The sequence below is a fragment of the Silene latifolia genome, chromosome 8 (genome assembly GCF_048544455.1).
Source record: "Silene latifolia isolate original U9 population chromosome 8, ASM4854445v1, whole genome shotgun sequence".
NCBI lineage: Eukaryota > Viridiplantae > Streptophyta > Magnoliopsida > Caryophyllales > Caryophyllaceae > Silene > Silene latifolia.
This window is the reverse complement of record NC_133533.1, coordinates 56,212,621-56,239,061: the sequence shown is the minus strand read 5'-3', so window position 1 is coordinate 56,239,061 and position 26,441 is coordinate 56,212,621. Positions and strand designations below refer to the sequence as shown.

Sequence of the window (26,441 nt, the reverse complement as noted above, 5' to 3'; positions counted from 1 at the left end):
CAATGAAGCATTATGCAATTACACAATCACAGAAAGATCTGGCATCTCAGCCACCTATATTAAAAAGGTAATTTGACACCTAAAATAGGAGCACTGTAATACGTGGCAAGATGTAACCAACAGATCCCACCATGAAAAGGGATTGCAAAAACAATGACAGGGTAATTAAACTTGTAATCCACCAAATATTTGAACCCCATGTTTGACATGCTCATCATAAGAAATTGACAACTTACAGGAAACAAGCAATGCCAAAAAAAAAAAAAAAAACACATATACCCGATGATTTGTTTCTTTAAGTTTAGGCAGCAGCCGATCCAGCATCTCAAGCTTGCCACACAGTCTAATAATTGGGGGGAGAAAATGTTTAGGAATTAAACTATCCACCTACAAAGAGAAAATAGTTCAAAAACAAACATTAGTCACCTATGATATGAAGGAGACTCTATTCACAAATTGGCAAGTCCTAGTGAAAAGACACTGGAAGTGGGGGTGAGCTTACTTCCTCTACGTGAAGGTGGCTGAGATATGGATGATTGCAAATGTTCCTAAGCTCCATAACAGTATTGTGAATAGCACGGCCCTGACAGGAACATTAACCACCATTACCAAGATGACGTGGTAGAGTGTAATTCAAATATACTAGTACCTTACAGGAAGTGCAGTGACTTTAAAGTTTAAAAATTGCTGAAATGCAGATAGCAGTAAATATCAAAAGTGACGAGAACCCAAGGAAGATATTCTATCTGAAGGCTTGGTCATGATACTTTCCAGAGAGGAAAGCATATATCCAGTGACAGAAAAATATAAGAAACAAGGAAAAGAAACCTTCGTCATTCCAAGTGAGCCAAGATTCTCTTCAACCCTCATCATCAAAAGCTTTTGGTATGCTGAAGCCTCACACCTGACAAGTCTCTCAATTTTTTCAGGCAATTCATTCTCTACCTGTAAGCATCAACGAAGATAGCAAATTGCCTTTTAAACTATCATTTTCTCTCTTTTTAATAGAACAATGTTAAGATGTAAAAAACATTAAATAAACATTTGAGGACAAAAACTTTCCTAGTAAAGAGTTGCAACAGGCCCGCCTTTTGAGTAAGGAGTTCTATGAATAAATTCTTTCAAAAGACAACACCGTGATAAATTAAAGCTAAATCATCTACATTATACAATACAGGAAAAGGGAAACGTTGCAATGTTATTTCCATGCCAATAAACGAAAATGTCTAGTTGGTGCCAAAAAAAACATTACAAACAGTTTGTGTCACTTTCAGACATAGTCCATGTTTTTAAGCTAATTTTTCTTTCCTAAAGTAACTCATTGACGTAGCCACCTTTCTGAATAATCCAAAATAAATGGTATCTGGTAGTCTGAAGTTTTTATCTAACTAATAGCTTTCTGGTGGATAATAGATTTGAAGAGAAATAACACATCGGTATATGAAAATTTCAATCAGTGCAGGTTTTGCTTTATATGTCCCAACTCCCAAACATATCTTATATGCTGGGATGGATAATAATGAATGCAGTACTCATCTCTTCCTTGCCGCAGATTGTACAAATCCTTTTTGCTGAGGATAATAGATTTCCGAGGGGAGCAAGTATTTCCTGCCCCACTGGATACTGTCAATGTGAGTTCATATATCGAAATGAATGATTGATGTCTTGATGAAATGTCATTTTTTTGTGATAACTAACAGAAAAAATGGTTTCTTTTCCAAGTCAAAATATAACTGGCTCTGTGGGTAATAAATGTCACCCAATCAAGTTCCAAAAGATCCTTTAAATTTTTATACAGAGCCATAAGTTCCCGCACAACCTGCTTTTTCAAACATTAATACAACTTGGCTTCATGATAACTGTCATCTATATGTTCATATTATTTGTATGCTTAATGCAATCAACTGGCTTAATACAGATAAGCAATCTGTCTTTCTAAGCAATAGGTTGTCTCAAGACATGCATACACACACTGGTTTGTGAGACAGTTCCCTCCAGAGGTTATTTCAGTCTTAGACAAACAAGCCTCATACTAAAAGGGAGGCGTGTGAATTTGGTCATGGAGACAAAATTATAGCTGAGTTTCTGAGACTTGCTGATAAAAGTACATCCACAAATAAAAACTCAATAGTTGGAGTTTGAGGGGGGAAAATGTAACATAAGCTTCTTTAAATCATCAATGTTGCTTTGAATGCAATACTTGTCTACTTGAGACAAAATATATATATATAAAAAAAAAGAATTGTGGAGGCACTACAGGCCCCTACAGCATCAGAATAATGTACATACATGAGCAATATGTGTTTCTGGTTTTAAAACTATCTGGCAAATATCTCAGTTACTGCAGCAAGATAATCATACTATCATAGTATAAAATTAGAACAATTGAACAGACCTTGTGTTTCAGCCTTCTAAGTACAAAGGGGCGAAGAACTTGATGAAGGCGGTTTATGATCAATAAATTTTCCTCCTCCGATAGCAACGCCTGATATGAATAAAGAATAAATAAATTGATAAATACACCATACCTTCTTTTTACAAGATCTAGAGCTAAAGGACACTGACGGCTGGCGCGCATGTAGAAAGAGATACCCAAGAGGTGACACCCATATACAAAAGGGGAGCTGGATAATTAAGATATCCAGCTATAATGACTAATCTTATTTTTAAGGGAAACAAATCAACCTATCTAATCAACCTAACTAAGCATATCAAGCAAAGCTTTACCACCTTAAACCATAAACGAAATATGAGAAATCGACAACATGAAAAAAAAAAATACCTCATCGGGGGAATTGTCACCATTACCCTCAAATGGTTTGTTGAACCACTGAGAAAAATCTTCAGAGGAGTTAAAAATATTTGGCAACAGAAAATTAAGCAACGCCCACAGCTCCTCGAGACTGTTCTGTAAGGTTTCAAGATCAAAGCAATTTCAATGAGCATAACATGGGCTAAAGATACCAGCCAAAAATTTAAAATAAAAAAAAAAAAAAAAAAAAAAAAAAAAAATCTAAAAATGTAGAACAGAATGGGAAAAGAGTTGGTCAGTAACCTGTAACGGTGTCCCAGTTAACAACAACCGGTGGGAGCTATGATAATGCTTCAAATCAGCATTCAACTTGCATGATGCATTCTTAATTCGGTGACCTTCATCAATTATAACATAGTGCCAGTGAATCTTACTCAGCTTAGGTCTATCATGCTTGTTCATTAGATATTCATATGTCGTCAGGAGGACATTAAACTTCTGGTGGACGATGCTATCTCTGAGAAACCAATGAAGATTATTATAATTTACGAGTTAGAAACTAATCAAATGAAATCTAGCAGATTTATCAAGAAAAGAAAAAATCTAGCAAATTACTTGAAAAGTCTCCGTCGTTCCTCTGGAGGTCCTGCATAGATAATTTTGTTGATGCCCGGAGCCCAAAAAGACATTTCACGTTCCCACCCGGGCAGAACTGACGAAGGTACAACCACAAGAAAAGGTCCTCTATCATTCTTTGCCTCCATCAAATAACAAAGCAAAGAAATAACCTGAAATAATGATACAAAGGCTCGTCATAACTGTGATCTAGAAAATACCGAAAAGGGAGCCAGTACACCAGCAACCATTACTTCTCAAAATATTACCACCAAACCACTCGGTTTATACCTGAACAGTTTTTCCAAGCCCCATTTCGTCAGCAAGAATCCCATTCAGATGATTGTTGTAGAGTGAGACAAGCCATCGCAGACCATTCATTTGGTACCTGAATGTGATTTATATTATACAAAACAATCATTTACCAGCTGTTGCTTAATGTAACAAAAAGTGACTTTCAGAAGGAATGTGAAACAGGAAGCGCCTTATTTTACTCACTCTCTCAGCTTTCCACCTTGGATTCCAGCTGGTTGCTCAGTAATGCTTTCCTTGATGCTGCGTAAAATAATAAAAACAAAAAGGTTAAACAACCAACAATAACATATCTAGTTGACTAACAGCATGTTGAGGTACCAAACCTCATAATAGGTCAAAATAACATTGAGATCTGACTCTTGAGAAAAGTCAGCATAACACAGCAGAACCTAAAACTCCTACTAAAGTCAATCCAAACCAACTTCTGATCACAATATGACATCGGAACAACCAACTAATATACACTCTTCTTGTAACATGAAACATAGAAGTCCGTGCATCATCTATGTGCAGAAATCAACAGTTGTTCACTTACTTCTTATTCCCTTTATTATATTGTATTAGTGAGATACTCCTTCCTTCCCATTCATTTATATATGTTTTCTTTATTTGGGTGTCATATTTCCATTTTCAATAAATGCAAGTTGTTTTTCCTTCACATGTGCGAGTTACTTTTCCTCTTTTTCTATTTCTTAAAAGCACATCATCACTCATTTTCTTGGTCTTTGTGCCAAACGAAAATGCAGAGAAATGACAGGGATGTAGGGAATACCATTTATATGTTAACAGTAAGGAGATGAGAATAAAATCACAAATTATAGAATAGGACGGTGTTACAGTGTGAAATGGTCCTTTTATTGGTTAAACACTCATCTATTACTATCAATAAATGAGTGTTTTTTATATATAAGAGGACCGTCTCACAATGTAAGACAGTTTTACACAACAATTATTGGAATAAAATAGGCTACTTTTCTATCTTATCTAATTTCCAAGAATCCATGAAAGTGATCTACAAGACTACACCTGCAGTATCATTGCGGCTTATTCCTGCCAGATATCAGTTAGTTGAGGTTGCAGTTAATACCAAGTTACCAAACAAACTCTCAATTTGCAAGCCCCTTCATTTTTATTTTTTTTACATGACTGGTAGCAGTTAAATGACAGCAAAAGAGTGACACTAAGATACCAAAAAAAAAATCTTCATCAGGGTGACAATTGTAAACAAAAGACAACCTGAAATACAGAAATGTCAACCAACCGAAATTGTTCTTCACGAACTAAAGCATACCCCATAAAACAACTTCCATTTCATAACTTAGTAGTCGTAGATGACAACATTTAATCAAATTATGCAGCTCACACGAAACATAAATTCTTTGTTAAGGCGATCTTGCATGTAAAACCTCATTACACCTTACTTAATACCCTTTCTAACAACTTTAAATAAATAACAGTGTGTATGGGAAGGGTAAATATGTCTTCACTGGATGGTTTTACAATAATTTAGGGTTAACTGTTTGACAGGAGACTTGTTGCACATGAATTATTAGGCATGGTGTTGTATTTGAGCGATGGCTCAAGCATATTACCCATCCAACACTAAAATATATGAAAATTTGACAAGGACAAAACAGCATCTTACAAAATATAAAAAGGAGCAAAATAATAATTAGAAGTTTAGACATCCAATGAACAAAAGAAAATTAAAGAGCACTAGAATATAAAGATTAATTCTCACAAGGAGTCGCACTGAAGCACAATAACCATCCAACATCTACATTGGAAGTGGAGAGAGAAGGAATCATAAGCACATAGCAAGGGATTTTGAAAAAGGTAAGAAATTGGAGAAAGTTTATCCATAGAGATGGCCTTGCCAGAGATTAGACTCTATTGACTATTCCACAAAAGGACTTGGGCTCCAAAGCCCAATTGGGTGGTTATTTCCAACCCTTTCATCAATTAGCCTTGTCATACCTGACTAAACAAACTGTTATTTAAGGATGTTACGCGTCGTCCCTTTGTAAATCTCCCACTAGTCATACATAAACATTGTATGACCCTGAATTACTGTAACCCTTTTCAGTAGAATTGACGAGATAGGATAGTCACAACATCCCAGCATACGCCAAGACACATACTTGTACTACCTCGGCTATACAACAGACTCCTCCTTCCCATCTAAGCAACCACGAAATCCCGTATACAACCATCGGACTCCGCTATGTCTTGGAAATGACTATTTTTTTTATATTTTCCATGTTTTTGGCCTAAATTAAAGTGGTGTATTGTGTTTGAAGGAGTGTAGTGTCAACTGACACGCAGCTAGAGTGACGTGTCAATGTAACAAGTTCTCATCTTCAAGGAGCGTCAATTGTCTATATCTTCAGAAACAACATTCCTATTCAGATACTATATGTTTCCTAAAAGCCTCGACATTAGAAAGAAAAAAACTCAGCAAGGTCTGACAAAGCTTTAACGCTTAGCCAAAGTAGATACCTATGAGCAATCAGATAGTACTTCTCGTTGCTTTCCTTGTAGTGCTGCAAAACAATTTGCCACAGGACAATGTGAGAGATAAAGCCACAATGAAACATAAACTAGTATAAGGACACTGACTGTAACTTGCCTTAGCCTGATCAGTTTCATCCTCTGTCTCTGCAGCATTTTCACTGCTCGCATCAAAAGTGGCAATATGATTTTCATCAATGTCAACTTCCCGGGCAGAAGTCTTTGCCTCCTGCAGCTTGGATCCAAGCTTTTGAAGATACTTTTCAGTCTCTTTGAGTAGTTGCTTGACTCTATCAGATTTTGCATCCTATCATAAAAATTCAGAGAAATTTGGTAACAGTACAAGAGACAAGTTTGAAAAGATGACAATGGTACTCTAGAGCACCCACACACCTGAACCATCCGTAAGTACCCCTCCACATCATTGATTTTCAGTAAGTTTATCTTTTCACGCTGGATTCTGTCGATCTTTTCCCGGTGAATACGCTCCTTCCGTTTATGGAACTCCTTCACATATCTATTAAATCCCTTGCAACGTTCTCTCTTAAATTTAAACACGTCTTCCAGCCTCTCTCTGAAAAGAAACATCAGCTAACCCATTAGTTTTATTTACAACAACACAACAACACCTGAGTGTTTCAATGGCTCCCACAGATTGCAACACAAAGAGACTATTTCCGAATGACCCAATATGAAAATTGCGTCAAAAATTGCATCAAAGTACGGGTACTTCACAAGAGAAAGAAGCACGGCCACTTTAGTGAGCCATTTTGCTTTATTCCATCATAATCCAGAACCAAAGAGTAGCGAGTCACTCCATTGGAAATGGAATGACCCCATTAGCTTTAACTAATGTAAAAAATTTAACAAACAAAGTAGCTCATAGTTCATAATAACGAGCAAGCCAAGGATGAGAGGACAAAAATTAAACGCACCTGTGAACTTCTATTTCACTGAAGAACTCCTTCTGCCTCTCACGGATCCTCTTTTGTCGTTCTTCCTTCATTTTCTGCTCATACTTTTCAACATGCTTCATCCTTCTACCAATTCGATGTTTCTTAATTGATTTCAACTGGTCCATTTCGGATTGAACAGGCTTAAAGAAATCGTTCATAATATTACTGCAAATATTCAGGATTTTACAAAAGGTCAAGCAGAAAAGTTACGTCAAATCAGGCATGAATCACCAGTTCTTGTGAGCAAATATACAGCAAACTGGTATATAAAAGCTCTGCCCAAGACAAACTATACAATCACCTTCGAAGGCGACGCTGAAGCTCCAACAACTGAAGCTTTTTCAGTTCAATAACACTCCTTGTTTTTGCAGATATGTCTTCAGAAGAACTCACAGTTTCCTAGACACAAAGAAGATACGAGATCAGTGCTAAGAACATTTGGACTTGCACCTTTTCAGCATGAAACCAAATGCGAAGTTAGTGTCATGTCACCACCTTTTTCTGATAGTAAAATTCGTCAACATGCAATGCTGATATAGCATTTGGGAAGAACGAGGTACACAAGGGTTCATGGATCATCTGTAAGCAACTTCTGTGTGTTTTCAGCACACAATAAAAAATAGATAGATGAATGTAAACGCCCCAACCCTACCTCACCGTAGGCGAGAGCCCTTGAGACATTTGCTAATACTGTTGTTTTAATAATAGATAGACTAGTATAGATCCCGGGCAGTGCATCCATGGTATGTAGAGTTTTTTTAGTGTATTACTTGTAAATTTTAAATTGAACTAGTTTTATCCCGTGCAAAATTGCACGGGTTTGGTTATTAAACTTGTTATTAAAAAAAGTTTTAAAAAGTTGTAAAATATTGAAATTAGAATTTCACTAAAACCATCATATATGAATGAAAAGTAATTAAGTTTATACATAATTTAACGACAATATAAATATTGAGAAATCTTTATTATCTCATTTTCAAAATCATTATAAACAACATTATTGTTTGCTTTTTATACAGTTGTAATATTAAATAAAGTAATTCACCACAATTCTTAAACCGAACAAAAACTTCCAGAAAACATGAAAAAAACATTAATTTGATCATAATTCTTTGCTTGGTAAGAACCAATTCCATTGAAATTAATTTAGCCAAATTAATTTTGATGAGTTTAGAAAATTGAGAAAATGAGAAACAAAGATGGTAGTGGGAAGTTTTTATTGTCATGCAAACAATGCGGGTCTCACATGTGTTGAAATTTTGGGGGATAAAAAGTTGTATATGATGATGTGGGTGAAGGAATTTGCTTTAAATGTTCTTGGTTTAATAAAGATAAGATTGCATATCAAGCAACCAATAGAATTGAGTAATGTCATGAAATTTATATTTTAACGTTTTATTCCACGAAGCTAATGATTTCATTGTATAAAATTTCTCACAGTATTTTAATCTTATTTTTTTGTGACAACGATAATAATAGCATTTTATAGTTTTATTTTATACGGAATTTAAATGTTTTATTCCACGAAACTAAGATGGTTTGGCCATGTGAGAAGGAGACCTATGGACACACTAGTTAGGAGAATAGAACACGATACGAGATTTCTCGGGCTTGATGAGGGAATGGTGACGGAGAGGGCACAATGGAGGGAAATGATATATGTGGATTTTTAGTATTTAATGTTATTTGAAATATTTAGCATTTTTATTTAATTTTTAAAAATTTATTTGTTCTTTTCAGATTTATTACACCTTTTTACCAACATCTTTCTTATACTCCCTCCAATTCACTATATTCTTCCCTATTTCCTTATTCGGTTATTCAGGACTTCAGGTTTTCTTCCCTATTTCCTTATTTGGACATAAATTATCTCTAAATGGACATATATACCCCCATCCCCTCTGTTTCGTTTTTAATTTCAATATCCTTCAACCCAACAACCTCCTTCATCATCTTCATCTCTCACTATATCATGGGCACAAGAAAGTACAGGAATCTCTCTGAAATGTCGTCCCCAATCCCTATAAAAAAACAAAGACGCAAAAATTTCTAAAAAAAGCAAGAAATGGAACTGAGTTGATCTATTGCTTCACCGATTACGCTAGCTAGTGAACCTATCCCCTATTCCAGATTATAGATTATAGAAGTACTGGGAGATCAGAATGCGTTGAAGTACGGCAGTCTGCCACAGGGATACAAATGGGTTCCATAATTTCATCGTTTTTTTAGTTCGCAATAACTCGCAGAAGGCAAGGTTCCCTTGATTGATGTGAGAGGTTGGGCCTTTCGCGAGGTAAAATAATACTCCCAATTAATGCTCTTAAGTTTTTCCCCAACTTCGATTCGTCGGCACCAAATAATCATTCACAATGCTGCGTTTTTTGTTCTCGCATTTGTTAATTCCATATACTATAGATCTGATTTTAGTTTCGTTTGATTTGATTGTAATTTAACAATTTTATGTCGAAATTTCTTGAGGTCTAACTTGTGTGTTTTGTGATCTTGATTTCAATCGTATGTCGGTTTGATCTCGCTTCGACTCAATGTCGCCATTTTGCCGCCGGAGCTTTGCCTCATGCAGGCAGGTTGATGGTATTTTGGGCTGAGTTCCTCTGCGGGTGTGCGGGTGCTGGTTCTGGTTCTAGTTGGGAATGGAACGCCAGCGAGTTGGTGGTTATTCGGGTTTGGGGTGGGGTTATATGGGGGGTAGTTAGGTAATTTTGTTGGTTTTCTTAATTCACTCCCTCAAACACAATGGGAAGAAAATAGGGGATTGGAGGGAGTATATCAATACTTGGTTTACTTTTAAGGTATAAATCGTTTTAATCTGTATTCTCGATTTAAATTCTAAGTTTTTATAAAAGAAATCCCGACTTCGATTTTAAAACCTATAAGTTTACCTTGGCTTTTGTATTATGTTTCACTCCCCTTTTGTTTTTCACTTTTCCTTTTCTATATTTTCGCATTCTGAGGTGTGCGTTCACCCATGGACGGTTCTAAAGGATGATTCATCTCAGCCGACCCCAAATCATTTTGGGATTAAGGCCCTGATGTTGTTGTTGTATCTTTTTACGGAATAAATATGCGTCAAGTAATTCGCTAATAATAACACCAATGAAAGAATAAGCAATTTGCAGTTTTATTCTACTTTAATTAGAAAATCATAGTTTAGAGTTAATGAAAAAATTACAATTTGATGAAAATATTATATTCTAATGAAAAGATAATTATTTTATTTTAAGTAAAAAATTATATTTTACAATTAATGAAAAATTACAATTTTCTGAAAACATTGTATTTTAATGAAGTGAGAATTATTTAATGATAGAAAATCTCATTTGTTTCCTTATTTAAGTTGATGCATTTTGGAGGGAAAATTTTTGAGAATGTTTATTCTCTTAGTATATAGGGGATGAAAATAACCCTCACACCCCCAACCCTTCCCAAAATTCAAGACGGTGAGAAGCAACCGAAAATAGAAGTAGAATACATTATTAAAAAAATGAAGCATTCTTCTTTATAGCCAACGGTCCGGCATTTCAGTTCACCCACTTCAGTTAATGACTCACAGCAGCCAGATGACAGGGATAGGAAAGCTATACATCTAATGTTTCCTTTCTATCAGGCTTTGAATTTCCCTTATAGCCTCCCGAATAGCTAGAACCAGAAGCTACATGAAGAGCATACTCTTGTCTACTGTTTACTTTTGTACACAGGTGAAGACCCCATTCGTTTTCTAAATTATTAATTACTAATCCCCCTATATGTAGTCATTTGACATCCATTGGTCACATAAATAAATAAATAAATAAATAAAAGCTTAAGTCCATGCATTCATACAAATTTCTAATGTAACTCCTACCAATAAAGACACAAGTCAATGATAACTCTAGGGACCGACAGAAGTCTTCTAAGACGAACTAAGTGGGTACACAGTACTATATGTTAAATAGCCAACAAGTAGTCATCGCAGTTGTCGGCAACTATCTCGGATAATTGCCGACATGTAAAAAGAGGCTCCATCATATATCAAATAAGCAAAAAAAGTAAGTTCAGAAGAGAAAGTAACCTTCAATTCACTGAAGCGATACGCAATTCTCTGATCTGCTTTTTGTAGCTTGTGAGCCCACTTCTGTTCATTGACTACTTTCCTCTTTTGGCAAGCCATAATCCATTTTTCAGAGAGGGTCTGCTTCGGAGAAGGGGCCATGCCAGCAGAGACCGACTTATCTTCATCTTCAGGCTCAGAACCATGAGGACTAGAACTTCTGCAAATGTAGCTAGAATCAAAACCAGCAGCTACTTTTGACCCATCAGTGACTGACATTGTTTTATCCAGAGCACCATTGTCATCTGCAAGTTAAATTAGAAAATGGTAAGCATTACGGCGATAGACAATAAAAGACTTTAGGATACTGTGAGGCTGAACTATTGCATGCAAAGATTGAGTTAATGACCAGAGAATTACTATGGAACAATATGGGTACTCATGATCATACAGCTTCCAGTAAAAGAAACTAAATGATATTCCTTTTGTCCACACCATTGTTTCACTCACTTTTAGCTCGTCCCACAGCATTGTGTAGCTTCTGCTATATTTGTTAAGTATTGACATTAGTAAATGAACAAGGTACCATTTATTCCATACCCGCCTCAGCCGTAGCCATCCCCCTTGTACCTGCATTAAATTCATCCTCACTTTTTTCCTCCCTAAAAAACGATTCAAAAGCAGCTACCCACAAACAATAGGAGGGATGTATATTAAAATTTCCTATGATTCACAAGGAAGTTTTTAAGGCCAACACATGGCACTCGTTTTAAAAATCCTTCTGTTAAAAAGTAAAAGTCATTTCCTGACGTAGTTTTATAACATCACCTTCTGTAACACGGATTGCGTTCCAGGGAGTTGACAAGTGAATGCCTGCACGCTGCGCATGTAGAATGTCGCTGTCATGTTGAGATACATGAGTTAAACTATCTTTGCTGCTTCCTAGCTCATATGGAACAGAAGCAGGCACTGCACCGTGAGAAAAGTCATTTTGAGCAGCTCCTGCCCATCTAGCCATCTCAGGCTTCAGCGGGTTGTTTGTGGCCAAAACATAATCTCCGTGGTTGGTTCCACCAGGCTGCAAACTGTCCTCACGACTATGGACAGCTGGACTTATCATGTTTGATCTATCTAGCGGCAATCCAGCTGTCAAGAGCACAGAAGAATTAGAAACTTCCTGGCTCTGTGTTTCAGCCTCAAAAGTCCCTCTTCCAAGAGGATTGTGCTTTTGTGCATCAATGTGTGAAGCATTTTCCAATATGCCCATTTTCACCCCAGCAGCTTGTATGCTTTTAGTTTCATTTAAAACAGCATCAACATCTGGCCCACATCCAGCAGCTGCAGTTCCAATAGCCACTCTCTCGTTCTTTATCTGGGCTGGGTTTACTTGTGCCAAAGTAGCTTCAGCTGAGCAGCTGGACTCAATAGTAGTTGGCTGTTTCCCCCGGTCTGAAGTTAGCTCATTCTGAGCTCCATCAACACTTCCAATTGTTCCTGGGACCATCAACACAGAAGGTCTTCTCATCAGAAAAGCGACCCACTATGAAATCAAATATAAGCCACAAGCCAAATCGCAACCTAGTTATCATGATCTTAAAGGTTACCATGGTGGCACTTTAAGGCCGTTTCAGCCGCATTAATAGAGCAACAACCAAAATCAGGCCGCGACGACTCGATTCCAAAATCCAGTCTTAAAGCGCGATTTAGCATCAGGCAACTACAGAACCCCCCAGGAAGAAAATAAAACTAGTAAACGTTGCAGCAGAAGTACCTTCTTGAGTTAGGATGTTACCAAGAGCAATCTCAAGATGAAGTCTTTTGGGGGCTAAACCGTTCCTACACATGTAACAGCAAATCAATATAGTGAATTCAGATATATTAATGACAATTGACAACAAAATATAGTTCAGCACACACCTGAAGGCTAAAAACACAAGACACTGGGCTCTCAGTTGTTTCAAATGGTGCTCTTTAAATGGCATGCTTGTAATAGCTGGTGCTTTTCCTGTATCTCTAGTGGCTGGACTTCTTAGTCCTCCCACTTCACTGACAGTGGGGTTTGCAGTCTGAAGAATCAATGCAACTGAAAAAATTAAGAGCTCTGAACCGGAAGTGTTCAACAATGAAAAGACCCTGCAGAAGGAAGTCAAACTTACGAAACAAATGACCTTATGTAAAGCACTATACTTCACCAAACGCAACAAAAGGCTGCTAATGACGATAATGAACCCCACGAGCATGTCGGCTAAATTAATTCTTTTATCACTAACTAACTCGGCTCATCAGGTACATAGCACCAACCAACTCTAGAAGGGTTTGAACAAAAAAAAGGGTATATCCTATTTCAGACTAGTTGTGACAAACGGTGTATACACTTAAGCGTCCACATGTTTTGCTGAACAATTGTTGATTTCTTCTTGGTAGGATGATCATTTTGCAAGTGATAAACGATACGGAGTATCAAACTATCAATTATAGGACACCAAGGGAGTCACATCATTGTGAATGCAGACACCAAGAGTGTGACACCCATACAAAAGAAGCTGGGTGCTGCAGCTCATAGGCTGTCAAGGTGATCATATCTACAAAATACAAGAAAATTCAACTTCCAGTGAGAATGGAGCACTTGACTTCAACACAATAATAACTTCAAAAAGCAGGTTTCGAACTCTTGACATGTACAAGCAACATCATCAAAGTATGAGGATTTCCTCAGGATGCTTTTGGAATACACTTTTAAAATAAAATAATACTGCCTGGTTTTTATTAATGTTTTTGTAAATTGTGCAAAAATTAAGACACCGAATGTTTTTTTTGGGGGTGAACGAAGCAACAAGAGTACTTTTGATGTCGACACATTTCCAACCATGGTCGTGTCTACAATCTGATGCAGGAGCATTAGGAGATAATGACGTCTTGATGAGTCGAGACATTTCCAAGCTTATCGAAAGGTTTAAGATTGGTTTGAGTCAAGTAAACATGGTTACTTGGGAAGGAATCAGTCAAAATTGAAATGAGGAACAATGAACACACTCCAGGACTGTTAAGTACACTCTAGGACTGTTCAGGCGATTACTTGGCGCCCAAGGAATAGGTGTAGAGGCTTCTTCTTTCCTAAAAGGAGTCATATCCTAGCTTAATTAGGTTTTAAGTACTAAGTACTTCGAGTACATGTATGATACTCTTACTTTCTTAAAACGAGTCGGTTGTATTACTTTCCTAAATCTATATCTATATATATATATATATATAAAAGAGAGTTTTTTCGAGCGATTCTAGAGCGTCCACATCATCAAAAATTAAATTAGGAAAGTTTCATAAATAATATTTTCCACATAAAAAATAAAGTGAAGAATCTTTTAATTATTATAATATTTATATTTCCTATTTTATATTCATGAGAAGTTTCTAATTTTTATATAAAAACTTTGACATTTGATTTGGCAAAAAAATATCGTTATAAAAATTATGAAAATAATATAATTAGATTCGCGGTAAAAAATGCTTTCATTAGAGTATAGATTTCATATGATTTGCACATATTAAAGATGATGTACTTCTTAATATGTTATATGTCCCACATTGAAAAACAATGTTACTGTGGTGTTTATAATACATATAAATTATAGAATTGTCCCACATCGAAAGTTTTGCATAAGGTGGGTGATCATCTGATTATAAATAGAAAGCATCCTTAGAACCTAAATACCAACCCAAAACCTTCTGAGTCTCTTAAGCATTGTCTTGGAGAGCTCTTAAGAGTTTATATCATTATCTCCACGGTATGATATATATATTTTTTATATTATGTCCAAGTGATATTTATAATTTTTATATAAAAACTTATACATCTCATTTAGCAAAAAAGTAACATAATTTTTTTTTTTGAAAAATTATATAATTAGATTCGTGGCAAATAAATGCTAACATTAGAATATAGTATCATATTATTTGCACATATTTTAATTATGATAAGAAGTTAAAAAAAATGTACTATACGAATATTAATAAATAGTATAGTTTTGCTTATTATTATTATTAAACTGGGTTAGATGTCGAATTAGGTGCGAAAAAGATGGTGTATTTCTAAGTATATTGTGTGTCCCACATTGAAAAATAATGTAGGTGTGGTAAATATACTACACATAAATAGTTGAATTGTCCCACATTAAAAGATTATCATGAGGTGAGGTATCACATGATTATAAATAGGAGTCATATTTGAAACTTAGGGTTATCAACCCAAAATCTTTTGAATCGCTTAAATATTATCTTAGAAAGTTCTTATAAGAGTTTGTATTAACGGCAAACCTTAGTTACAACAATACCATACAAATATTAATCACGTAGATATTTATAAAAGCGATTATATATTACTATATTAGTGATATTATAATGTTTATTTTTTTTATTTTTTTTTTGGCAATCGGGTATAATGTTTATTTTAAGACAATCGATAGTATAATAACTTTATTTAAGACAAAATCATAATTAAAAAATAAAATGGGTGCTAAATATATATAAATTGGTTATTAATGTGTCATATATAATGATTCTCTCTGCACTAAAATAGAAAATTTATGAATTATAATACAATCAAGTGTTTCATAAAAAAATCTTGAATCCACATAATAGAGTAAACAAATTTATAAATTGATTTTCTTTGAAAGAGAAATTTTAATCATATGTAAACAAATGATTAGATGTAAACATTAAAATTTTATAACATTGTTTTCATTATAACCAAGTTAATTAACCCGTTGCAACGCACGGGCTTTCAACCTAGTTATGTAGGAAAGCATAGTTTACTAATTCTAGCTAGCTTGGTTGTTCTTTGCTAATCTGTTTTTAGGTAAGTTATTTATCTAATGGTAAGAGTCAAGGGATCGACCTAAGGGTGGTTTCGGACGTTCCTAGTAACTATAAATAGGGTGTCTTATTGTCCTCTTATTATTCATTCAATTAAGAAGTTAAAAATTTAAACCTATTGTTTGCGAACAACCTATCTTCTAAACTTACGAGGTTGAATTCGTGTGTCTTACTTTAGTCCTTGCAAGGTTGAGAGTATTTCACATATCTATCCCCTTTATTTCGTTCGAATTCACATATCAAAAGACCAAAATACAACATTTAAATTCCGCTGCAAAATTATACTCAAAAATCGTTAAAACTTGACGAAGTTTTACATCACAATCACTCAAAGACTTTGATAGCTAGCTACTTACGTCTGCGGACACTTAATAACCGACTAGAAATGTAATTAATACAACTATACGAGCACAAGGTGCGAGATGAGTGGGATGAGGTATGCGGATAACAGAAGAGGAATGCCATTCATTTGACCACCAACCGAAATTGGAGATGAAATTTCATTCCTCATTTTAACCAAAACTCCAAAAGAATTATCTATTACCTTCTTGAATCCTTTACCCCTATTTTCATTTTCTTGATTACTTTCCTTACCCTTCAATCAATGGAAGACACCAAAGATCCAGATACAGAACTCAACAGTAACAGCAACGGAAAAAAGTGAAAATAAAAAGACGTCAACTTAAATGAACTTCTACAAGAATACATAGGAACAAAGGACATCAAGGAAGGAAACTGGAAAGGGATCGTAACAACAACAGCATTACCCCCACTGCCTCAAGTGCTCCTGTACAAGGCAGGGTAGGGGGGTTGGATGTAGAGAGCCTTAGCCCTATGTCAACAACACAATAGTACAAAGAGGAGGTTTTGGATGACCCGGAATGAAGATTGTGTTCATAATTGCATCAGATGAGAACTACTTGACAATAAATAGTAGAGCCGCCACTTATATGACGAAGATTAAAAAAATTAAAAAAATCTGCAAAATAAAACAATGATGAAGAAAAAAAGAAATAGATAGGTCAAGGTGAAATCCCCTTTCTACTTAAGAGAATAAGATCATCTCTATATTTTCCCACCTAACGAACATTCGCTTAAAATTGGGCTTTCAATTTTGGGTGATTGGATATGTGACACTAAATGCTAAACATGGAGGCCTATTTTTCTAGGTTGCAATATTTAAAAATTTCAAATTATAAGTTACATATTCTTTTTTTTTTTTTGGGTACATATACGTTACATATTCTAGGAACTGGTTGTACTCTTGATGTCATTAGTTAAACTGTTAAAGTATATACCTTTAGTAAATGTAGTAGTATATAATACGGAGTCTTATTTTACATAAACAAGTTCTTAACAAAAAAAAACTTCTATTTAAATTGTCAATCTTATTCGAAATAAAGTGTTAAATTTTCTCCTTCTACCTCTTAGTACTACACATTAACAATGTAGATTCTAACGTTAAATTAAAAATGCACTGAAAATTGATGACAAATTGCAGCGGAATACGATTTCTTTAATAGCTAACAACTCTATGCAACACAGTCTAAAATACCGTGCATTACGGGATCTGCACTAGTAAAATAAAACTCAAGCACAACCATCCACACAATCTCTCAGAGCAATTTAAAAACCATTAAATTTCAAATCATGGATCCCCGTGTGGATCCCATCAAATACAGCTGACAAAGTCGCTTAATACCTGAAGTGGTCTATCCGCACTCATTTGTATCCCAGCAGCATCTGACCGAGATGCCAAATTAAAATTAGCCATTGACACATTAACTTGATTTGGTGACATTAAATGACCTAGTGCAGCTTTCTCTCGGAAATTTGTTGCACCCTGAAATCCTTGTTTCCAGCTTTCAGAAAGCCCTGCACAATTCCCATCAAGGAATCAAGTAGTTCAATGACAAAGGGAAATTTATTCTATTGCCCACTGAAAATGTCAAACAGCTTCTGAGTTCTGACAACTATCATATGAAAAACTTTAGCATGAATCTGATGAGTCCAAAGACCTGATTGTCCAAAAATTTAGAAATCCATCACATGCTAATTCTGCCAATACCACATCAAATTAATGAAAGCAGTTGCTCTATTGAAACCAATTCATCCTCGTGATCCGGACCTCAGTTTTAATGGAAACATATTCAAGCTCAGACTTAATGTATGTTAATTAGACCAAAAAGGCAAGGAGGGTCAAACATGAATTATATCAAAAGGAAAGGGTGGATACAAAGATTTATCAAGACACGAGTGCATCACATTCTTTTATCAAACTGATATTCTCATGCCATCCACGTCTATTGATAAATGATACTGCAATGCTACTATCAAAGCACAAAATCTTTCACCACTCACTCCCCACAAAAGCATGTTCTTTTTGGTTGAGAACTTAGTACCGTAATAATATGATATACCTGGAAAACTTCCTGGCATTTCAACCTTGCTAGTAAGCCTCTCTTTTTTCACTTCGGGCACGGTATTATGAGAGTCTGGCTGTTGAATGCTATCGTCTAGTGGCTCCATGGCAGAAGAATCGGACTTCTTTCTCTTTACACTTGCTCTTTTAGAATTTTTCTGAGCCCCCTGCTGCTCCCAACTAGCTGTTTCTCGTCTATCTTGTGAGTGTGAGTTGGTTGATTTAGTGTCGATACTAGAAGGACTCTCATGGTCAAATGATCTCCCACTCCTTTGGGAACCAGATCCTTGGAAAAGATCAGGCCCTAGACTATTAGGAGCAGTAGGTGGACGACAAGAGCCAAAACCATCAGTTTTGGTGGTCTCATTATTTGTCATGCCGGACTTAGGGTCGCTGATAGGTGGAGCTTGTGAACCTCCTGCTAAATAGTGCAATGTGTACAATCAACCAAATAACATCAAAGAAAATAACAATAGGGACAAAGGCAAGCATATCATTTTGGAACCTGCCGCATGTGTTGTGGAAGACTCTCCCTGGGGTTCAGTGCTCGAAGGAACGCGCGACGATGTTAAAGCCTCAATATCAAGACCATGCTGATTGATGACAGTCTCCATGGCCCTGTCAAAATAAAAACGCAAATACAACCGTAGGAGTATGTATCAAAAACTAATATTTACAAAAACTCAATTTTTACATCGTGTATATAAATAAGATCTAAAAAATTCGTAAAAGAAAAAAAGCATCAAAGAGAACAAGTCCTCCTAAAGAATACAATGTTGCAATAGGGGAATTGAGACACCTTTAGTCTTAGTTAACAAGGATGTATTTGAAACTGGATGTCCCCAACCAAGCTCACAAGCAATAAATTGCTTCAAAACTCGTGGGACTTTATTTTATCCATGAACACAGAAAAAATTCAGTTCTTCAGAGATAAGAAAATAATAAGAATAAAGAATTATTTGCTTCTGACTGCCCCCCAAACACAACATTAGTCTTGAGCAATCCATCAATGAACCAGGATACACACACTGGTCTTCACAGAGCGGCCCAGTGTCCTAGACTCCTACTGACCGATTCTAACCCAATTATCCACAATATGAAAGGAACACTTAAGAAATTACTCAAACATGTTGGACAAGAGCAATTAGAGGGGCCTAATGATAGCCGATTGCCACATATTTTCACAAAAGAAAGCACATTTAGGGTCTGTTTGGATACCAATTTAGGAGGGAAGGTGAGGGGAGGGGGTGTGAGGGGAGGGAAGGTGAAGGGAGGGGAGGGTATGGAAAATGAATTGTGGTTGTTTGGATAACATAATTGATGAGAGGGAGATGGAAGGGGGGAAGGAGGGAGATGGCATATTAGATGGAGAATAGATGGAAAATGCTGATAGGATATGATGAATAATAACAATAATAGAGTCTAAACAAAGTTTTCCTTCCAAATCTTGCCATTGTAGGAAAGATTATAGTTTGTTCTATAGGAGGGAAAATAAATCCTCTCAGTTCCCTCCCCTTCCATTTCCCTCCTATATTTTGTATCCAAATAAAGGAAATTGAATCCCTCCCTTTCCCTCCCCTCCTCTTCCCTCCAATTCCCTCAATCCAAACGGACCCTTAGAGAAGAGCTTTGACTTTCCAAAATACATACATAAATAAGCCCAAAAAAGATAACATCAGTGTAGCGGTACTATCAAATATCTCTCCAAAGCTTAACAACTAAAAGTTCCTAAATATCTTACCGAGTCATCAAGTAAATTGCAAAGTCCATGCTTGTCCGTAGTCTCAAAACTAATACTCCCTCCTATTTAGGGTTTTCTTCATTATTTCCTTATTAGGTTTATTCAGCTTTTCTTCCCTATTTCCTTTTTTCGAAATTTTTGTATGGTCCAAATTCAATTGCATGTGGGGTTGTGTGTATTGTGTGGTCCATTCACTTCCTTAATCCTTGTGCGCAAAAGAAAGGGGAAGAAAACCCTGAATAGGAGGGAGTAGTACATAACAACCCAAAAACTCGCATGTTGAACAAAAGCTATGAATACCAACAATTAAGTGTCGACTGTTGAAACAAAGTACTTCGTACTATATTCAGAGTAATTAACAGAATTCAATACAATTATCACCTGGATATTACTTGGTAAGGCATAGAATTTTCCTTTCCACTGGCTTTCATATGCTGCAATATCTGAAACATTCAAAACACAGGCATAAATATGGAAAATAAATAAGCAACCCATCTAAAGCTATTAGCCTTCAAAACATAAGCAAAGAGACGGACTACTCACAACATAAAGTTTTGTGGCCAATCGTGCAGGCTCATCCGTTGATTCATGAATAAGTTTCTGCAGAAACTTGGCCGCCTCCAACTCCACATTATGTGGGGCCGCCATCTCACCCAACCAAAGCACCTATCATGTTATACCAGAAATCAAGAGCTAAACAAAACAACCAGAAAAGACTAGAAATGCAGAGTTTTTAAGCTCAATTTGCAGAAGCGTTTGAGAAATGGGGAATGTCATTTTATCATCATGTGATCAAACCCTCGCCATTTGTACATGCTTCAATTCAGAAAATAACTTTGTAATTAAAACATTTAGAACAATAAAATGAACAATTATAGAAGAGGAAATGGTATAAAATGTAACAATTCTCATAGCTCATCAGTAACATTACAACAACAACAACAACAACATCAGAGCCTTAATCCCAAAATGATCTGGGGTCGGCTGACATGAATCATCCTTTCGAACCGTCCATGGGTGACCGCACGCCTCAAAATGCGAATAAAAAAGGGAAGATGAAAAACAAAAAGGGAGAACGAAATTGTAATGGAAAGTCAAGGTGAACTTAGGGGTTTTAAAATCGAATTCCGTCTTTCTTTTACAGAAACTTAAAATTTAAATCGAGAGAAAAGATTAAAACGATTTTTAAAAATCGAAATAGAGTTAAGGATCCTGAATGAACCAGGTAAAATCTATAAGAAAGTGCTTGTTGAATAACATTACAATAAATAAATAAATAAGAGAATAACCTGATTCTAAAGCTGAATCAACATATATTTATCGATCTGAGGTTGAATACGAGTCGAATAGAACTAAAATGATGCTAAATAAACTGTCGATTCTTCAATTTACGTGTTCGATTTTCTAGGGTTTCATTGCCTTTTTTGCTTTCTGTTTCTGATTTTTTTCTGGGGAGAAAGAGCGAGATCAATGAGCGGAGTTAAGTCTTAAGGCTAAGAAAAACACTCAACTTTGCAATCTTATCTTTATTAATACAAGAACATTTCAAGCATTCTTATGCATCCACGTCATTAATCAGCTTTTTTATTTTATTTTATTTTTGAATAAAAATGCAGTCGTGGATAATTCAGTAAGAGGATTATACATCTGATGTATTACCTCCAATTCTATAGTTTTTGAGTATTCTAATCAAGTTTTTGAGTTTTATTTTAAAGTTTTTGAGTTTTACTATAAAGTTTCTGAGTTTATTCACTTAAAAATTAAGCTCTAAAAAATTACAATAAAACTCAAAAATATTACATATTAGTTTAGTTAAATTTGAGTTTTGACGGAAAAAATATTAAAATCTAACTTATAAACTTTAATATGCTCAAAGAAATATACATATGCTCACAAACAAATAAAGTTTGAGGCAATAAGCTCGAAAAAAATACATATATGCTCAAAAACTAAAAAAGTTGGATGTAGTACATCCGATGTATGTTCCTTTTTCTCTGGATAATTTATGGAGAACAATTTGTGCTCAACTAATTTAAGTTTCAATAGGTCTTGGTATAGACGGGTGGGGCGAACAGACGGGTAAAAGACCTCTAATAAAATGGGTAGGGGATAAGGTGGGGCACTCTCCATATGCTTTCCACTTTATGGCAAATGGATATTTTGTGAGGGGAAATGGTATCCGTCTATACGTATAGACGGATAGTGTCCGTCTATAATGAGAATTTGTGTTTAAGTTTAGCAAATGAAGAAAAAGGCGTTTGGGAAGTACAAAGTAAATACTTGCTGGAAAATAGGTAGTGGGTAGGGTAGTTAACATTTAACAGTATGTCATTTCAGCAATTGTATTTCGCAATTGCTAAATCCTACACGCCATTTTACTTAATCCAACACATTTTACCTGTTTTTTCCACCATTACCCTTCATTTAAAAAAAAAAAAAAAAAAACCCAAAATCCTAACCCGACAACCCTTCCCAATTCCCACAATCCCAATCACCACCATCCACGGCTCCACCAGCACCGGCCACTGCCCTAAGCGGCGACCTCCTACTCCCTCGCCGTCAACTTCATCCCAACCCCGCCGTCTATCCTAACACTTCCGTCGCGGCTCAAGGTAGATCGATAATGATTGCGTCTGAGTCGAGGTGACGAACATATTGAGCAGAGGGTCGTCGGCGCGGGTATGGGGTCGGGTAGTGGTGATCGGCGCGGGGATAGGGCAGCGAGGGGTGTTCGGCGGTGGTAGGGGTGGGGGAGGCCGGGAGGGGTTGTTGGTAGTTGTTGCTGGACGTTTTTTTCTTTGGTTTTTGATTTCTTCATTTGTTAGAGTGGGAAATTAGGGTGAGGAAATGAGAGGGGTAAATTCGGAATAAGACGGAAAAATGTGCGGGATTTAGTAAAATTGTGTGCGGGATTTAGCACACAATTTAGTTATTTAAGACGGGAATATCCGTCTTACCCTTAAGACGGGTCAAATATGACATATAAGACAAAAAAAGAATGCGTTGAAATTACCAAAAGATTAGTCCAATATATGAAAGTTAATGTTATTAACCCGTTTTATTCTTAAGATAGAAATATCCGGCTTAAGAAAGTTTATTGAACAAAGTAAAACAATACTTAACGATCAAATCTAAAAAATTTCAAATTTTTTGGTTATACGATATTAGTTGTTAGTTTCGATTTATCGATTAAATTGTTTGTCGATAGTTTGATTGAAATGTTTGGGTTAAGAGATGCTTTTAAGAAGTTCATTAAATATTGTTGACGATTCGGAGTAATATGTCGATGGCGAATAGCGATTGGGCTGAATTATTAGGTTGAGTTTTAAGTTGTGAGTGACATAAAATTTAAACGTCTTTTTTACATTATTTGATTATAAAAAACTTGACACAAACCCGAGCAATTTGCATAGGTTTAAAACATAAATCTTTAAAACTCAAAATCACATATGATTTTCCCCCTTTTTGAAATACTCGGATCTTTTTTTAAAAGCGAAAAAATGGTCTATTTTAAACTTTTACTAAAAAGTACAACAGCTTAATACAGTAATTATAGCTAATGTGAAATAATATAACTTTTAAATTTTGATTGTAGCTAATGTTTAGAAGTAATCCCGCGCAATTTGCGCGGGGTTAAAACTAGTTGTTTTTTAGATAAAGACCTAAACTTCTTTTTTTTTTTTCTTTTTTCTTTTCAGGCGTCGAGCTACTTACTATTCCAAATCCGTAACTGTTTATTGGACATCTATATCTATCTACTCCCTCCCATCCAAACCAAAGGTTACATTTGACTTTTTTGCACTATTCATAATTGTTGAGAATCTTTGGTATTATTAGCAATGTATAAGAGAAAACATAGTCATGCGAGATCTTGTTTGATTCATCGTCTTGAATGCTGTAAGAATATCAAGTGTTTATAATTTTTAATAACGTGTAACTAAAGATATTCACGTTGCAAAACGCGTCTCGGCAAGCGTAATAAAGTCAAATGTAACCTTTGGTGTGGATGAGAGGCAGTATCTATCTATCTATCTATATTATTAAAGGAAGCTTTTTTCGACCATTTATAGACTCTCCAACTTTACAGAAACACAAATTAATAAATATAAATAATGCTAATTAAATCTAAATGGAAAAAAAAAGGAAAACCTATAACGAAAACTAAACGTACCGCGATAGAAACATGTACGCCAAAGAAGAGTAGTCATTGTCAAACTACTTCAATTATAAATAATCACATTTCCTTTTAATTAGAAATTGAATAGGATTCTTAGTGATGAGAGTTCTAAAGACTTGCAAAGACCTAAGTTTAACTCCTTATATAAAGGACATTCATAGGCCTCATGCAATTGTAGTTTTTGACATTTGTTGCATTCTTTTGCTTTTACTAGTTTCATGATATTAGTTTTTCTCTTTTAAGCTCGTATTGGATGATTAGATGTTTTGCTTAACTTTTGATGATGTCTTCGTTGTATCGTGTATAAAATAATGAGTTTTTAATTATTATTTTTCATTTGTGCAGATTGTTGAAAGTTATTATCATCTCGGCAAATTAGAAACAATGCATATGCCATCGTTAAGGTATATTGTTTATCACAAAAAAAAAAAATAGATTTTTCCTATACCATACTTATACGTTGAATTCTTGGAGTTTCAACCAGTAAGGTTTGCTTAAGTCGGAGTACTTCTTAAATCTTAAAACGGGTAAAATAATACCACATGTGCTAATAGAGACAAAACTTTTGGTATTATCTTAAGTCACTTGCCATATGATTTGGTAAGCGTTTGATCTGTCTTAAGATTTAAGATGGATTTCTCTGTATTAAACAAGAACTCGTGAAACACAAAAACACTCATTTAGCCTAGCACTCATCTTGCGCAGGAAACATACATCGAGGCTATGAGCCTATGACAAGATGCTTGATTTTTGCATGCTATTTGTAGTCAAACCAATCTAATAAAAATAATTTAGGATGCGAGATTTGTAATTAAATGTGTTTGCGACATAGATATATATAATTATATTGTTCTCCCAAGTTTAATAAACTTACTTTGCGCTTCGGTTTAGTTAAATAACATTAATTGGTATTATGGTTTTACGATTGAACTTTTTCATTTGGATCATTTATTTAGTGTCTAAAATGTACAATAATTATATTAGAGATCATTCTGAGATATACAGTCATACCCAATACACTTTCGATGAAGTAGATTTTTCAAAGTTTTTTGTTTAATTTACTCTTTCGAAATATATAGATTTATAATTTGGTTTGATTATAACTATTATATTTAAGATTTATAGTTCCCTTTTCTTTCATTTTTACGTACAAATCCAATTTATGTCATTGATTCCAAATCATATCGTGGATTAAAATTGTTAGTATTATCAAGGCTGTGTAATGAATTTGGGAGGCTTATATTACAAGAAAATCAAACTGGATATTATTATTGCCGATTTAGTGTCCAAAATTTCAATGAATTTGAGAGCTTTATATCAAAGTCAACGAGTCATTGCGTTGTATGACCATGAACAATTCTATAGCTTTCACAGAACAATAGAATGCTTTATTTTACCATGTCATCATATATCCATAAAATACTATCTTTGCTGATTGAGAGTATTAAAAAAGCAAGACGTGTTGAACAACTAATTATAACCACCATTAGGGTAATTCTGTTATGGCATTCAAGCTACATTTGGTGCTAAATTTGAAGACTAAGTTAATGATATACTCCCTTCATCGCAGTTAATAATTTACATTTGCTTTATTTTACCCTCACAAAATAAAGCAAACGTAAACGTTTCACACGGACAGAGGGAATAAATTTTCAATTCTTAATATCATGCACGAGTGGAGTATCACTGTTTGATCGTGTGGTATTAGATGGTTCACCATTAGCAAATGATTTTTCAATGATGAGATAGACTGCAAAAAGCCCAAAGTGAATTAAACTTATCAAAACCAGATTAATGCTTCGTAGTAATCTAATAAACCTTATATCATGACTACAATTTAAAATCACCAACATCGTAACCAGTATCCTAATAGGAGATGTATTACTAATAATCTTGACATATCTATTAATTTATTAAAAGTGATTGAAAGAAGGGCCAAAGCATAAATACACACTTTTTAAGGGATAAACTCAACCCAAATTCCACTTTAGACGGACACTATCCGTCTAAAGCTGTAGACAGATAATGTCCCTCT

The 26,441-nt window shown here is 35.2% G+C and overlaps 1 protein-coding gene across 1 annotated transcript in view; it reads right to left on the bottom strand.

Moving 5' to 3' along the window:
- Positions 1–21,757, bottom strand: part of LOC141595216 (chromatin structure-remodeling complex protein SYD-like) — a 35,896-nt gene extending 14,139 nt beyond the window's left edge. The window contains exons 1-24 of the mRNA XM_074415185.1: positions 21,519–21,757; positions 20,773–20,895; positions 20,611–20,672; positions 18,994–19,106; positions 18,487–18,906; positions 17,769–17,941; positions 13,115–13,263; positions 12,969–13,033; positions 12,026–12,691; positions 11,219–11,502; positions 7,451–7,548; positions 7,129–7,314; positions 6,587–6,767; positions 6,312–6,500; positions 6,182–6,225; positions 3,866–3,922; positions 3,659–3,755; positions 3,368–3,540; positions 3,056–3,269; positions 2,783–2,908; positions 2,396–2,485; positions 829–945; positions 503–583; positions 280–387 (exon numbers count right to left, since the gene is read on the bottom strand). Coding sequence (XP_074271286.1) covers positions 280–387; positions 503–583; positions 829–945; positions 2,396–2,485; positions 2,783–2,908; positions 3,056–3,269; positions 3,368–3,540; positions 3,659–3,755; positions 3,866–3,922; positions 6,182–6,225; positions 6,312–6,500; positions 6,587–6,767; positions 7,129–7,314; positions 7,451–7,548; positions 11,219–11,502; positions 12,026–12,691; positions 12,969–13,033; positions 13,115–13,263; positions 17,769–17,941; positions 18,487–18,906; positions 18,994–19,106; positions 20,611–20,672; positions 20,773–20,877 — 3,798 coding nt within the window. The 5' untranslated portion in view covers positions 20,878–20,895; positions 21,519–21,757. The remainder of the gene's footprint in view (positions 1–279; positions 388–502; positions 584–828; positions 946–2,395; positions 2,486–2,782; positions 2,909–3,055; positions 3,270–3,367; positions 3,541–3,658; positions 3,756–3,865; positions 3,923–6,181; positions 6,226–6,311; positions 6,501–6,586; positions 6,768–7,128; positions 7,315–7,450; positions 7,549–11,218; positions 11,503–12,025; positions 12,692–12,968; positions 13,034–13,114; positions 13,264–17,768; positions 17,942–18,486; positions 18,907–18,993; positions 19,107–20,610; positions 20,673–20,772; positions 20,896–21,518) is intronic.
- Between the last annotated feature and the right edge of the window lie 4,684 nt (positions 21,758–26,441).